The sequence below is a fragment of the Sarcophilus harrisii genome, chromosome 3 (assembly GCF_902635505.1).
Source record: "Sarcophilus harrisii chromosome 3, mSarHar1.11, whole genome shotgun sequence".
Lineage (NCBI taxonomy): Eukaryota > Metazoa > Chordata > Mammalia > Dasyuromorphia > Dasyuridae > Sarcophilus > Sarcophilus harrisii.
The window spans coordinates 496,328,398-496,343,322 of record NC_045428.1 but is presented as its reverse complement, the minus strand read 5'-3'; the positions used below and the strand labels follow the sequence as shown (position 1 = coordinate 496,343,322).

The window sequence follows — 14,925 nt, the reverse complement described above, 5'->3', positions numbered from 1 at the left end:
AACTCTGACATACTATGTTCTTGTATTCTAATATTTTATATTCTAAGGTCTCTTCCAGATCTTATATCTTAAAACCTCTTCTAGCTCTGACATTCTATGTTCTAACCATCTATATTCTACAATCCAACGCCTACATGCTGTATATGTAGTTCTGATATTCTGTGTTCTAAGACATCTTCCAAATCTGACATTCTTGTTCTAACATTACTTGTTCTAAAACCCTTTCCAGCTCTGATATTTCATATGCTAAAGTTCACCCCAGTCCCATCTATGATTCAAGCTTGATTTCTCAATGAATTCCAGGCTTGGAGGTTCTTGGATCCCCTACCCTCTACCACCTTCCCAACCCAACTAAACTCATAGACTCTGAAAACCAACCTGCCATTCCTTCCCTAGGACTTAGAACGATCCAAGAAGTTGATGGTGGAAGATGATCTGGATTCAGCCCTGCCCCTGCCCGATGAGGAAGAAGAGGACCTCTCAGAGTACAAGTTTGCCAAGTTTGCAGCTACTTACTTTCAGGGCACAACCACCCATACCTACACCCGAAGGCCCCTCAAACAGCCTTTGCTGTATCATGATGATGAAGGAGACCAGCTGGTGAGGCCACCAGGGAAGTCAGAGGGATCTAGAGCCAAGGATGCGGGGGAGAAATTATTATTATTATTTAACTACAGATAAAGCTAGTAGGATGATGTGATGAGTGTAGAGTCAAGAACCTGATCTTGAATTTTAGCTCTGCTAGATACATTCTGTGGGACAATTGACTAACTTCAATTCCCTTTTCCCTAGAATAAGGAGATTGCACTCAATGATTTCTAAAGTCGCTTTCATTTCTGATTCATCAAGCATGTAACTACTGGCTTTTCTACTTTCCTTAAGCTAGGCCAGTTACATTTAATAGCTCTGAGGCCTATCTTGTGCTCATAGGTGTAGACAAACAGCTGCCTGAAGATCAAGGTAAACATGTTCCCTGGATTCCCTAGTGGGCATCTTATAGCGAATTTATGGGGATGTAGGCACAGAGGTCAAAGAAAACAATGTCAATCAGTCAAAAAGTACATGAAGTGCTTACTATGTGCCCAGTACAACAGAGAACAAAGGACAACAACAGTAAAAACAAAACCTCAAATCCAGTGTCTGTCCTCAAAAAGCTCACATTCTAAAAGAGGAGAGAACATGTAAATGTCTTAGTACATTTAGGATGTAAATAGAATGTATGAAGGTCACACGAGGAGGAGAAATAGGAGTAGATGGAGGGAGAAGGAAGGGCCATCTAAGGAGAGGAGATTTGAGTCGTCTAGAAGGAAGTCAGGGAAGGAAGCTAAGAGAAAAGAGTGAACATTGCAGGCGCCGATGAGGAATATGAATGGGTGGTATATGTAAAATATTTTGAAAATCTTAAAACACAAATAAGGGTGATTTAATTGATATAAGGGGCTCCAGAGCTTGGCGAAATTAAGGATCTGTCCACTTGCACCCAGCAAATAACCTGTATGTATCATTATGGGCACATGAACTCAAGGCTTCTCAGATCTGAAGACAGTCTTTCATCAGACTGTATCAAATATCCATTCCATATTTAGTGATAAGAATTGTTAGCAGCAGAAGCATCAACAATAGTAGTAGCAATAGTAATGGTAGCAAGAGACGCAGCAGGAGCAGTAGCAATAATAGGAGCAGCAGCAGTAGTTATAGTAGTAATAGCAGCAAGAGCAGTAGGAGGAAGAGCAGCAGCAGTAATAGCAATAGTAACATCAACAGTAGCAGTAGTAATAGCAATAGTAATAGTTATAGCAGCAGCAGCAGCAATAATAATAGCAATAGTAATGGTAGCAAGAAGAGCAGCAGGAACAGGAATGATAATAGTAGCAGCAGCAGCAGCAATAATTGTAACAGTAGCAACAGTAGTAGTAGTAATAGCAGTAGGAGCAGTAGGAGGAAGAGCAGTAACAGCAACAGTAATAGTTGGAGCAGTTGGAGCAGTTGGAGCAATAGCAGCAGCAATAGTAGTAACAGCAGCAGGAGCCATAGGAGGAAGAGCAGCAGCAGCAGCAGCCTCAGCAGCAGCAGCAAGAAGACTAGCAGCAGCAATAGTAGCAGTAGCAGCAGTAGTTAGAAGTAGCAGCAGTAGTAATAGTTGAAGCAGTAGGAGCAGCAGCAGCAGTAGTACTAGCAGCAATAGTTGTAGTAGCAGCAGGAACAGTAGGAAGAAGCAGCAGTAGTAACAGTGATACTTATAGCAGTAGCAGCAGTAGTAATAATAGTTATAGCAGCAACAGTAATTAGTTATAGCAGCAGCAATAGTAATAACAGTTATAGCAGCAGCAGCAATAGCAATGTTATAGCAACAGCAATAGTAATAATAGTTATAGCAGCAGCAACAATCGTAGTAGCAGTAGCAGTAGCAGCAGAAGTAGTAATAATAGTAGGAGCAGCAGCAGCAATAGTAATAATAGTTATAGCAGCAGCAGTAATAGCAGAAGTAGTAATAACAGTAGCAGCAACAGCAGCAATAGTAGCAGTAGCAGTAGTAGTAATAGCAGTAGAAGCAGCATTAGGAGAAAGAGCAGCAGGAGCAGCAGTAATCATAGTTACAATAGTATAGGGTAGTAGGTTCTGGTAATTTTATAAAAGGTAATATCCCAAATCTAATGGGGCTGGTCATTATCCTCACCAGTAAGACAACTAGGTGGCTCAATGGAAGGAGCTCTAGGTTTAGACTCAGGAAGACCTGAGTTCAAATCCAGCCTCTGACTATTAGCTAGGTGATCCTGGGCAAATCATCTTTATTTTTGTTTGCATCATTTTCCTTAACTTTAAAATGGGAAGTTGTTAAAATATTTGAAAAGTGCTTAACACAGTATATGGCATATTTTTGTTATTGTTGAGTTGGTTCGGTCCTGTCAGTCTTTTCATGACCCTATTTGGGGTTTTCTTGGCAAAGATCTTGGTGTGGTTTGCCTTTTTCTTCTCCAGTCATTTTACATATGAGGAAACTGAGGCAAACAGGGTTAAGTGACTTATCCAGGATCACACAACTAGTAAGTATCTAAGCCTGGATTTTAATTCAGATCTTCCTGACTATAGTGGCACATCATAGGTGCCTTCCTTGCTTATCAAGACCAGCCACATTATTCTGTAGCGTTAGAGCATAATTCAATATCATCAAACACCTAAATTCAGATCACAACAATATTCTCTGTATGATGTTGCTAAAATTATATATTCATATGCAGCCCCAGTAGCCCTGTTCTTGAAGATAGGAATACTAATCATTCACTTACTAGCTGTTTGACCCTGGGAAGAACCCTGTGTGCCTCAGTTTTTGCACCTGCAAAATGAGATGGAGAATGGCACACCACTCCTATATCTCTGCCAAGGAAACCCCAAATGGGGACACAGAAAGTCAGACACTACTAAAAAACAACTAACCAGCATGGCTAGTAAGTGAGGTAGGATTTGAACACAGGTCTCCCTGTTTCTAAATCTAGCATCCTGTCTGTTGGGCCATGTTGCCTCAATCTTCCCATTAAGAACAAGTTGTAAATAGAAAGCATCCTATAAATCTGAGGCTAACATTGTTTTAAAGGAGTTGCCTTGATGTCTGGTTCACTTGCCTAAACAGGCAGCACTGGCAGTGTGGATCACCATCCTTCGGTTTATGGGCGACCTCCCTGAGCCCAAGTACCATACTGCAATGAGTGATGGCAGTGAGAAGATCCCCGTGATGACCAAGATCTATGAGACTCTTGGGAAGAAGACTTACAAGAGGGAGCTGCAGGCCCTTCAGGGCGAGGGCGAGGTGAGGTGGGCACCATCTGCCCACAGAGTGCATGGAACAGCCCGTACTATTGCCTATTCAACAAGCATGTCCTTTCCTCTATTGATCAATTGCCTCATCTATAAAATGGCATTAATTATTGCACTTGTCCTTTCTGACCCATGGGGTTGTTGTGAGTTCCCAATGAAATGTTTAAGAAAGGTTTTGTAGGTTGTTAATTGCTTTGCAAACAAATGTGATCTGTTCTTTATATTATTCAATACTTCAGTGATTCCTAATTTGTACATTTGTAGCAAAGGCCTATGTGTAATAGGGTATGTAGATTAATATGAAGATCCCCAACTAAAGAACCTGGATTTCTACCTTTGTTGGGAGGAGGAAAAGGCCAGATATGGTTTGGAACTCACTTCCTTGCTCTCCTGTCTTCTTGAGGGATCTTGGAACAGAATTATTTTACCTATTACAAATCAGAAACTTGAAGTAGGGGAGTGGTTCTTTTGGGGGTTCAGGATAAAAGCCACTTTCTCTTGTTACTCTAAATTGTTTTCTATCTTTTCCACTTCCACCAGTCTGGGTATGGTAGGATGGCATACAGGATGGGAGACATAGGTTTATTCCATCCCAAGAAGGTAACTGTTATGTTTAATTTTGGACAGTAACTCCCCATGAGGAACATCAGCTAGGCCAACTTTGGCTAAAACAGAAAATATACAAAAGAGTCACAAGCAGCCTGGCAAACTGCTTTAGAGTCAAATTGTTCAAAGCTTTAAGTGCCAAGTTGAGCAATTTCCATTTTCTTTTAGGGACAGTAGGGAATCTCTAAAATTTCTTGAGCAGTGACTTGACCAAGGCCCACAATGAGTCAGTGACAGAGCCAGGACCTTCAATGCTCCAGTTTCTCCTTCCCAAATCATGACTGTCTCCTTTTCATGTCTACCTTATGCCAGTAGCTTGTTTCAGGCCAGTCCTTTGCACTAAATTTTTCTTCCCTCTTTTAGGGCGGACATTCAGATGGCCTCAAGAAGAGCAGTGTGAGACATAAATTGGTCCATCTAACACTGAAGAAAAAATCAAAGTTGACTGAAGAGGTGAGGACAGCTTATGTTTTATTCGAATAAAAATGAGCATAGTATCAGGTAGAATGGGGACAAATCCAGGGAGAAAACTCAAGTGAAGGACTCCAGGAAATTTTAAAGATAGGAACAAGCATTTATTAAGCACCTACTTTGTACCAAGCATTGTGCTAAATGCTTTACAAATTTGATCATATTTAATCTTTGTAACAGTCCTGGGGAGTAGGTACTATTGACATTTTATATAGTGCAAGAAACTGAGACAGATTTTCCCAGGGTCACTCAACTATCTGAAACCAGATTTGAATTCAAGTCTTCCTGTCTTCCGACTCAGCTATCTATCTACTGCACTACATGGCTGCCTCTAGGCAGGGAAGAATACTAACTTTGTAGTTATTCTACTGTAGATCAGACTAAACTGATCACAGTGATGTGATTAGGAAATTATTATATTTTATACATATGTTCCTCTCTTCCTCCATTCATCTAATTCAACAAGTATATATTAATTGTCTACTACATATAAAGTGAGAGTTAGTTATTATTTTTTTTTTTGCAAAATAATTGGAGTTAAATGACTTGCCCAGAGTCACACAGCTAGTAAATGAACTACTCTCTGAGTTTGAGAGACCCAGGATCAGATTCCTCTCACCTCAGAAACATTCTGACTGTAAAACTCTGGGTAAGTCACTTACTTAACCCATCCTGCTCTAGGTCAGCAGGGTCAAAATCATATAAAAGAGGCCATTAACTATATACAAAGATCCCTGCAGGTTATACATCGACTTAGAAAACTACATATGAACATTATCTATGTTCTGTTGTATTTTCTTTATTTTGTTAAATATTTCCTAATTACATTTTAATCTAGTTTCTGTACTCGAGAGGGCTTGACACCTTTAAGATTATAAGTTGCAGAGAAGGGACACACTTGTATAGGCAGAAGGATTTCCTTCTTTGGGAACTTCCATACTATAGTTTGTTTTTTTTTCCTTTGTTTTAAATTGCACAAAGCCCTGTGTTAGCCATGGGGGATATAGACAAGTCAGAAAATAGCCCTTGTCCCCAGGAAACTACTGAAAGATACAAGATGGAAAGAAATAATGGTTGTGGGCAGGAAAAATCAGGACTTCAAGGAAGAAGAGAGACAAATCAGGAAAAGCTTCTCTAAAATGGCTGTATAGAAGTTTAGTCTTCAATGAAGTTATGAATGCTAAGAAGCATAAGTCACAGTCTGTGCAAAGGTATGGAGATGGGATGGAATGTGAAAAGCCAAGTTTGATGGTCAGCAAATAAATGAATTTATTTGGAATGTAAAAAAGGGGAAATGCACAAGAAAGTGGCTAGAGTTGGATTCTGAGGGACTTTAAATGACAAATTAAAGAGTCTGCCTCTTAGTCTATGCAAGTAGAGAGCCACTGAAAATTCTTGAGCAGGGAAGTGAGAATTATTGAGGAAAATTTTATGACATTTATAGGGAGGGGACATTGGAGAGGAAAAATGTTTAATTTGTGCTTTAAATAACACCAAAAGCATTTTTTCAAACCTGCCTCATCTCAGTGATCTGACTCAGTTCTACCAATTAAATTTGGAAGAAATAGCTCCCTATTTCTCATGGTCAAAGATAAAGTTGTCAGTTCACTTAATTGCTTCTGGATTGTTTTCCCCTCGTTTTGGCTTCTAACACTTTAGGTAACCAAGAGACTGCATGATGGGGAGTCCACAGTCCAGGGCAACAGTATGCTGGAGGACCGGCCCACTTCTAACTTGGAGAAACTTCACTTCATCATTGGAAATGGCATCCTACGGCCTGCCCTGAGGTATTCAGGAACAGGAGGCAGTATGGAAGAGAAAAGAATGAAGGGAGGTTTAGGAACCTTCAAACTTCAAAAGGGCTGGTCTAGAGAAAAAGTGAGAGCACTGGTTCAATTCAGCCCTAGAGGACAGAATTAGGACTGATGGGTGGGTATTGCAGTAATACCATCTTTAGCTCAATCTAAGAAATTGGAGCTTCTCTCAAAAGTGAGGTGGGCAGCCTTGTGATGTAGAAAGCTCCATATTTCCGAAGGTATTCAAAGAAGAGCAAGATGATCCCTGCCAGAGATGTCATAATGTTTCCTTCTGACTAAATACTCCTTCTAACTGAGAGCTTAAGATTCTGTGAATCAAAAATTCTGTCTTTCCTAATTCTAAGTTACTAATGTTTTTAGTGTAGTTGTAACCACTCTGGGCCCTCCTGCCTGAAGAGCAGATATTATATTTCCTTTCTTTCCACAGAGTTCTCCAGAATCCTTATGGGGATTGAGGGTGTCTAGTATTATATTTCCTTTCTTTCCGCAGAGTTCTCCAGAATCCTTATGGGGATTGAGGGTGTCTAGTATCTGATACTGACTGAAGTTCCCAACAATTGTGTTCCTGCAATTTTAGCAGTCTAAACAGATCAGCCTTTATAGAGGAATATTTACTTGTATTAAAAGAGTAAACATACAGATGTTCTCTCCAGATGGACAGGGAGTGGGCAGGAGGACACAATTCCCCCATATATTATCTCAGCCTTTGGGAAGGAAAGGAAGATTAGGTTTACAGCTTAAGTCAGTTTCTATATAGCATTAGTCCTACCATGTTCCAAGGCCAAGTCCAGCACTTTGGTTTCTCATCTTGGCTCCAAGGTCACCACGGCTCGAGCTCTGAGACCTGGGGATTCTACCACCCAAACCTAGAAACAAAAAGGATGAATGAAATAAACTAAAATCTCACCTTCAATTCTTGTATCCCTGTGGGCACAGGGTAAGGTATCCATGCCCCCTCCCTTAGCCTAGGGCAAGATCCTCATGGTTCTGAATGAATGGAACCTTCCTCCTTGAAGAACAGAGCAAGACTGTCTCAGTCTGATGGTGATAACACTCAAATATTTTTAGCTGTGCCCAGGATTATTCAGCTGATAAATTAGCAAGTTTTCCTAGTACTCTTCAATATATTACCTATCTGCCTGGCATGGAGTCCAGCCTCAAATTTGGGCCCCTTTTCTCTTTATTATTTAAGCCAATGATACCCATTGTCCCAAGGGAATGTAATTTGATTTGCTGAAGTCATATTCATGTATATTTCCAAAACAGTCTCATTGGGTAGATAGCTAGGTAGCATAGTGGTTAAAGCCAGGACTTAGAGCGAGGAAGACCTGAGTTAGTTAGAATCCCACCTTAGATGCTTACTGATTGTGTGACCCTGGACAAGTCATTTATCTCCCCTGGGCTACAGTCTTCTCAACTGTAACAATGAGTATAATAACAATAAACCTTATCTCCCAGGATTGTAAAGATAGAAAACAGATTCACATCCTAAGTAGGAGTCATCCTGAATTCCTCACTATTTCTTATCTCCCATATCTCTTTCCAAGATCTGTCAATTTTATATCTGGAATTTCTCTTGAATAAACCTCCTTCTCTCCTCTGATATTAACACTATCCTGGTGCAGGCCCTCATCACCTGGATTATTGCAATAGTTTGTTGGTAGGTCAGCCTGCCTCAAGCCTCCTTCCACTCCAATCCACCTTCCATTTAGCCACCAAAGTGATTTTCCTAAGATGTAGATCCAATCAGAATATCATGATCCCCAACTCACTATAACTCAGTGGTTTCCTGTTGTCTCCAGGATTAAATACAAAGTTTGCCCTTAAAAGCCTACCCCTACCATCTTTCCAGTCTTCTCAACATGTACCTCCCCAACAAGTACTCTTTGATCTAATGACATTGACCTCCTAGCCATTCCATGAACAAAACACTCCATCTCTTGACTTTGGGAATTTTCACTGTTTCCTATGTCTGGAACACTCTTCCTACTCTACTCTGACTAATGACCTTTCTGGTTTCCTTTCAGTCTCAACTAAATTCCCACCTTCTACAGAAAGCCTTTCTCAGTCCTTCATTTCAGTGCCTTCCCTCTGATAATTATTTGCTATTTATCTTGAACATACTTTGTACGTATTCATTTGCATATGGTAACCCCCACTACATTATAAGATCCTTGGGGACAGGGATTGGCTTTTGCCACTTCTTTGTGTCTCTAGCATTTAGCACTGTGATAGACACTTAATTTGTTGATTGATTGATAACTTAGGCAAAAAGCATTTATAAACCTTAAATACAATATGAATACTAGCTACTACTATTATTGTGATGATGATAATGTTGATGTCACACACTCTTTAGGGAATCTATGGCTTATTGAACATTTGAATCTCAGCCTCCTCAATCCTTCGTCCATATTATATTCTCTATTCACTAACTAACCCTGCATAACCTTGCACTTTCTAGAGATGAAATATATTGTCAGATCTGCAAACAGCTCACCCATAACCCTTCCAAGAGCAGCTATGCCCGAGGCTGGATCCTGGTATCCCTGTGTGTGGGATGTTTCTCACCTTCTGAAAAGTTTGTCAAGGTAATGTGGGGCAAAGAGGGAGTTCTTCTTTCTCAGGTGTTATAAGTGGAGACAAAGGGCACCTCAGCATTTCTCTCTTAGAGAAGAAATAACAAAGTCGAGATAAAGTTTCATTAGTTATGGCTGATCCCCATAACCTGATTGACTGACCCTACCTTTCCTGGTCCTTTCCTTCCATTATTTGCTGACTCACAAACCCACGAGTCTCCCTCTAAAGGGAATTCATTCTCCTAGGAATACACAGATGGAATTTCCATCTAGATTTAAATGGGTAGATTCTGAAAAAGATATACATATTCACAGGGCGGGGCAGAGGAAAGTGATTCTGTAACACCGTGAACAAGGAATCCCAGGGTTTCAAAATCCAATTCTGATTGGCACCAAAATTTATATTTGATTCAGTATTAACTGGCCTTGATGAAGCAGGCAGACAAGACAGATCACCAGTGTCAAGAATGTGAATTGCCTAAAGTTATCACGTATTAGTGTAATAGCTCACTTTGATTTGCTCCTTTGGGGTTTACAAAGTAACCCTAGATAGGGTAGAGATTGCTTTCTCTGTTTTACAAAAGAGACTGAGATCTAGAGAAGAAGTTAGAAACATTGTCTATTATGTAGTAGGCACCATACTAAACATTGGGATACAAAGAAAAGCATTCTGTCGATGAATATTTGCTAAGTACTTAATAATAATAATTATAATGATAGCTAAGTTTATATATACATAATAATAATATAATAATTACTATATATTTTGGACAGTATACCAATGCCATGCCAGGAAAAATCGCTTCTATTTGAATTGTCTTAAGAAGATTCTGAAGATCACCTGGCAGGAAAAAATACCAGACACTGATGTCCTTTTTTGAACTAAACTGCCAAGCATTCCACCTCTACTGCAGAGAGTACAACTCTGTTGGGCTGGCCACATTGTTTAAATGCCAAATGTACATTTGCCAAAAAAAAAAAAAAATATTCTATGGAGAAATCACACAGGTCAAGTACTCACAACGTGGTCAGAAAAAGTGATACAAGGGTACTCTCAAAGTATCTCTTAAGAACTTTAGAATTGATTGTATGACATGGGAGACACTGGCACAGGATGGCCCAGCATGTTTGCCCTCCTTAGAGAAGATGCTGTCCTCTAAGAGCAAAGCAGAAGTGAATTAGCCCAAAGGAAACATAAAATATCCAGAATTAGAGAAGCTACCCTAAATATTCATATGAACTATTTGTGTCTGACTTGTGGCAGAGCATTCTGAACTCATATTGGTCTGATCAGCCACAATCGGACACATTATAATTGAATTCTAACATGTTGATGTCATTTTGGTCCTCTTTGAAAATGAAGAACAACAATATATATGTATACACACACACATATATGTACCAAGCACTGTGTTAAGTACTTTATAATTATTTTTTCTGATCCTATTGTGTGCTAGGCACTATAGGCCCCTACTCTCAAGAAACTCCCAATCTAATAAAGGAGATCACATGCTATGTACCATGTACAAATAATGACTGTACAAACAAGCTCTCTGGGATAAATAGAGGGAAGATCCCAGCATTAAAAGGGGCTGGAAAGGCTTCCTGCTAGCACATTTCAGAGCTAGGACCAGCAGTCTGGGCCTTCTCAGCTTCGGTGCAGCATTGCCTTTTCCACACTGTGATTTCCATACTTCTAGTTCACTTATTCACATATGTTTTATCTCCCCCAAACTGGTTTAAAATCAGCTGATCTCCATGTCAGATGACCTCAGTGGAAAGTGTTGGCAGACCTCCTCATTCTCCAACATGGGAGGGAGCTTTGCTAGGGCTGGGAGCAGACTCCAGGAAATGTTTGTGGATTAACCAACTGGGTCAGGCACTAGAGCCGGAGCCACCACAAGGCAGTACATGCTTAATGGGATGTTTTCTGGGAAGGGTGATGTGGTAGAAGGAAAGGAAATAGCACTAATCTGAGCCATGGAAAAGGTGGGTTTGGATTCCAAGTTATGAGGAAATCCTTTGTAAACTACAAAGCTCTTTAGAAATTTAAGTTCCCATGCTTAGGAATTCTAGATAGTGTGCTATGGGTATTCAAAAGAAAGAAAGATTCTTTTTTTTTTTTTTTTTTTAACTAGGGTGGTTGGGAAAGATTCAGATCAGCTAGTCCTGTGGGACTGAGATACCTCTATTTACTGCTTCTGTCTTTAAGTGTGGAAGAGTCCCATTAGCTCAGTGGTATTAGGCATCCAGGGATTGTCCTCAGATGTCATAGAGTCCATCTTCTACCCTACTGCCTAGAAGCCCTTATCTTAAAGAATGCTAGAAATAGGTTTGTTCTTATGCTCCAGCATCCTGACCCTTTGTATGGGAAGCATCATGCCCTCATGTAAGGTGCCACAATTCAGTGGAAAGAAATCACTGCCTTTGGAGTGAGAGACTCTAGGTTGAAACCCTTTTCTGCTACTTACAACTTAGCATCATGGGCTAGTCACTACTTCTGGTCCCAGTTTCCCCATTTATAAATGGGAAGATGGGTGAATAAGATGAGTGCTAAGGCTATTCCAAGCTCTAAATCTATGATTCCCTTCCTTCCAATACTGAATACAATTTTATCCTTCACCATTCACTGCTCATTATGATGTCTTTTTATATCTGACAGTACCTGAGGAACTATATGAATGGAGGCCCACCTGGTTATGCCCCCTACTGTGAAGAGAGACTAAGGAGGACTTTTGTGAATGGGACCAGGACCCAGCCCCCTAGCTGGCTGGAGCTCCAGGTATGATCTGACCTGGCTTCATGAAAGTTGGAGCCTGTAACTGCCTACCATACTAATAAATCTGTCGAGAAAGGAAGCAAACAAATAAACATTTATCCAGTACCTATTATGTAGCCAGGAATTGTGCTAAGCTTTGGGAATGCAAAACAAAAGTAAATAGTTTCTATCCTCAAAAAGCTTACATTCAAAGGCCTGAGCACTGCCTTACCCTCCTACCTGCCGGAAAATCACAGAATCTCAGAGTTGGAAGGAATCTTAAAGGGAATCCAGTCTAGCCCATACTTGAGCAGAAATCCCCTGTACAGAATCTCTAACATATGTCTATTAAGTCTTTATTTGAAAACTTCTGGAAAAAGGGAGCCTAACTTGGTGTGATGGGAAGAATTGAACTTGGAAGCAGGCAACCTGAGTTCTAATCTCAGTTTTGCTACCTGTATGATCTTAGTCAAGTCCCTTCCTCTCCATTAGCCTTAATTTCCTCATCAGTAAAATGAAACTAATAATACTTACACTACTCACCTCATAGGGTTTTCTTGAGGGAAAAGTTTGGTAATCTTTAAAACATTAGAGAAATGTGTGATTAATGTCATTAACTTCTGAGGAAACCCATTCCACTTCTGAATAGGTCTACTTGTTATGAGATTTTTCTTGATATCAAGTCCAAATCTATCTGCTAGTAACTTCCACCTATCACTCTTTTTTTCAATGGTAAAAATTTATTAAGCTTTATTTTTCATAGTATCTTATTTCAGTTCTTAAATCAGCTTATAGATAATTTTATTACATTAACATCAGTGTCTGCTCATCACTATTAGTTTTGCTTTCTGGAACCAAGGAAAAAAGTATAATCTAGATTTTGGAAAAAGATACCCTCTGAATTCTCTTCAATTTTGAGATGCTGTGATTCTGTGACAGGGTCATTGACTTTATTTAAGTTACACAACAATTAATTCCCAAGTTTGGAGTTCTTTTCTTAGACTAGACAATAGTCCTGACTATATTATCTCCACAAAGCTACCTGTGAAAATACAATTACAGAAATGGGAAGATAAAAGGATCTTGAGAGGAGGAGCAGTTATACCCTCTAGCTCCTTTCCAGCAGTAGAGATGGTCAGATTAGCATGATAGCACCTCCAAAGGCCTATCTGCTTTCAGAGATGGCAGCCCAGGCTGCAGATCAAACTCAAAGTGTATCTTGGCTCATGGATTTCCACAGATATTTGATTTGATTTCCATAGATATAAGCCAAATACTAGATGGTTAAAACAGAAGAGACCATACTTTTATTAATTCAAAAAGCAAAGAGAGTATAATCTAATGGATTAAGTCCTGGTCTGGAAAGCAGAATACCCAGGAACTATTTGTGAGTCTGTACCAACTCTAGTAGGAATCATAGGCTAGTCATTTGTCTTTTTGGGATCTTATTTTACTCATTTATAAAATGAAGGTGAAATAGATAATTTATAAGATCTATTCTTGTTTTGACATTCTATGTTCTGTGGTCCCTTTTAGCTTTAACTTCCTAGGTTCTGATATTCTATGTTCTCTAGTCTCTTATACTTCTAATATTTTGTGTTTTAAGGACCCTTTAAAATCTCCTGTCTTACCCCTGTTCAGGTGTCATCTTTGAGCAGTGGGAATAACTGTTATGGATGCCATCTCCCAAAATGAGTGGCATACCAAGGAGCAAGCGGCACAGGAGCATAATGCCTATGGTGCCTCTTCTTTCACTGAGATCTTACCATCCAGTGTTCTGAGACTCTTCCAGCTCTGATCGTCTGTATTCTAAGAGCTGAAAGACAGCTGATATTTGATACCTGAAAAGTATCTCTTTCAAAATCTCTTTCAACACTAACTTTGTGATTTTGTTTTACCTTTAAAAATAATAGGCTACAAAATCCAAGAAGCCCATCATGTTGCCTGTGACGTTTATGGATGGGACCACCAAGACCCTCTTGGCTGATTCAGCGACAACAGCCCGAGAGCTCTGTAACTCTCTTGCAGACAAAATAACGCTCAGAGATCGTTTTGGATTTTCTCTCTACATTGCCCTGTTTGATAAGGTTTGTGCTTCTCAGATTCAGGATGTGTTTGATGCACACAGGATACCTCTGTTCAAGTCCCAGGATTCCACTCACCAGCTGTTTGACTGTGGGCAAAGCACTTCTGTCTGGATCACAGTTTCGTCCTTTGTAAAATGGGGATAATACTAAAAAACTCACATGTCCATAAGTTTTGCCAGTAACATGTTATTTTCGCAGCCTCCTTGTGAAGTAGATCATACCAGTGTAAGTCACTCTCTTTTATAAAAGAGGAGAAAACAGTCCTGAGGAGGGTCACATAGTTATTGTTGCTGTGGTTCAGTCAAATTGGCACATAGCTAATAAAGGTGTTTAATTAGATTAATTGGAACTCTGACTTGAACACACATCTCTTAATTTTATCAGTTCTTAGGCTAAAATGCACTGATACTGCCTTCCTCTTAGGGGTTTTGTGAAGTTTCCATAAGATGGTGCAGGAAAACCCTTTTGCAAGCTCTCAAATGAAAAAGAAATGTAGTCGGAGATTAGTGTCTTGTTTTTTGAGGCAAGTAGGGGATGTAGTGGATAGTGCATAAGACTTGGAGATAAGAGCAGTACAAATCCTACTTCAGACACTGGTTCTGGGCAAGTCCTTTAACTGTGTTCCACCTCAGTTTCTTCATCTGTAAAATGGGAACAGTAATAGCTCTTTTCACAGGGTTATTGTGAATATCAGTCAATCAATAAACATTTATTAAGTGCCTACTTTGCACCCATGTGCTAAGAGCTGGAGATAAAAAAATAAAAGGCAAAGATAGATCCTACCCCCAAAGAGC

General features: G+C 39.8%; 1 protein-coding gene across 1 annotated transcript in view; it reads left to right on the top strand.

The window, feature by feature from the left end:
• Window positions 1-14,925, top strand: part of MYO7A (myosin VIIA) — a 154,237-nt gene that overhangs the window by 83,449 nt on the left and 55,863 nt on the right. The window contains exons 24-30 of the mRNA XM_031961342.1: window positions 397-600; window positions 3,629-3,805; window positions 4,783-4,872; window positions 6,550-6,677; window positions 9,172-9,298; window positions 11,949-12,068; window positions 13,958-14,131. Coding sequence (XP_031817202.1) covers window positions 397-600; window positions 3,629-3,805; window positions 4,783-4,872; window positions 6,550-6,677; window positions 9,172-9,298; window positions 11,949-12,068; window positions 13,958-14,131 — 1,020 coding nt within the window. The remainder of the gene's footprint in view (window positions 1-396; window positions 601-3,628; window positions 3,806-4,782; window positions 4,873-6,549; window positions 6,678-9,171; window positions 9,299-11,948; window positions 12,069-13,957; window positions 14,132-14,925) is intronic.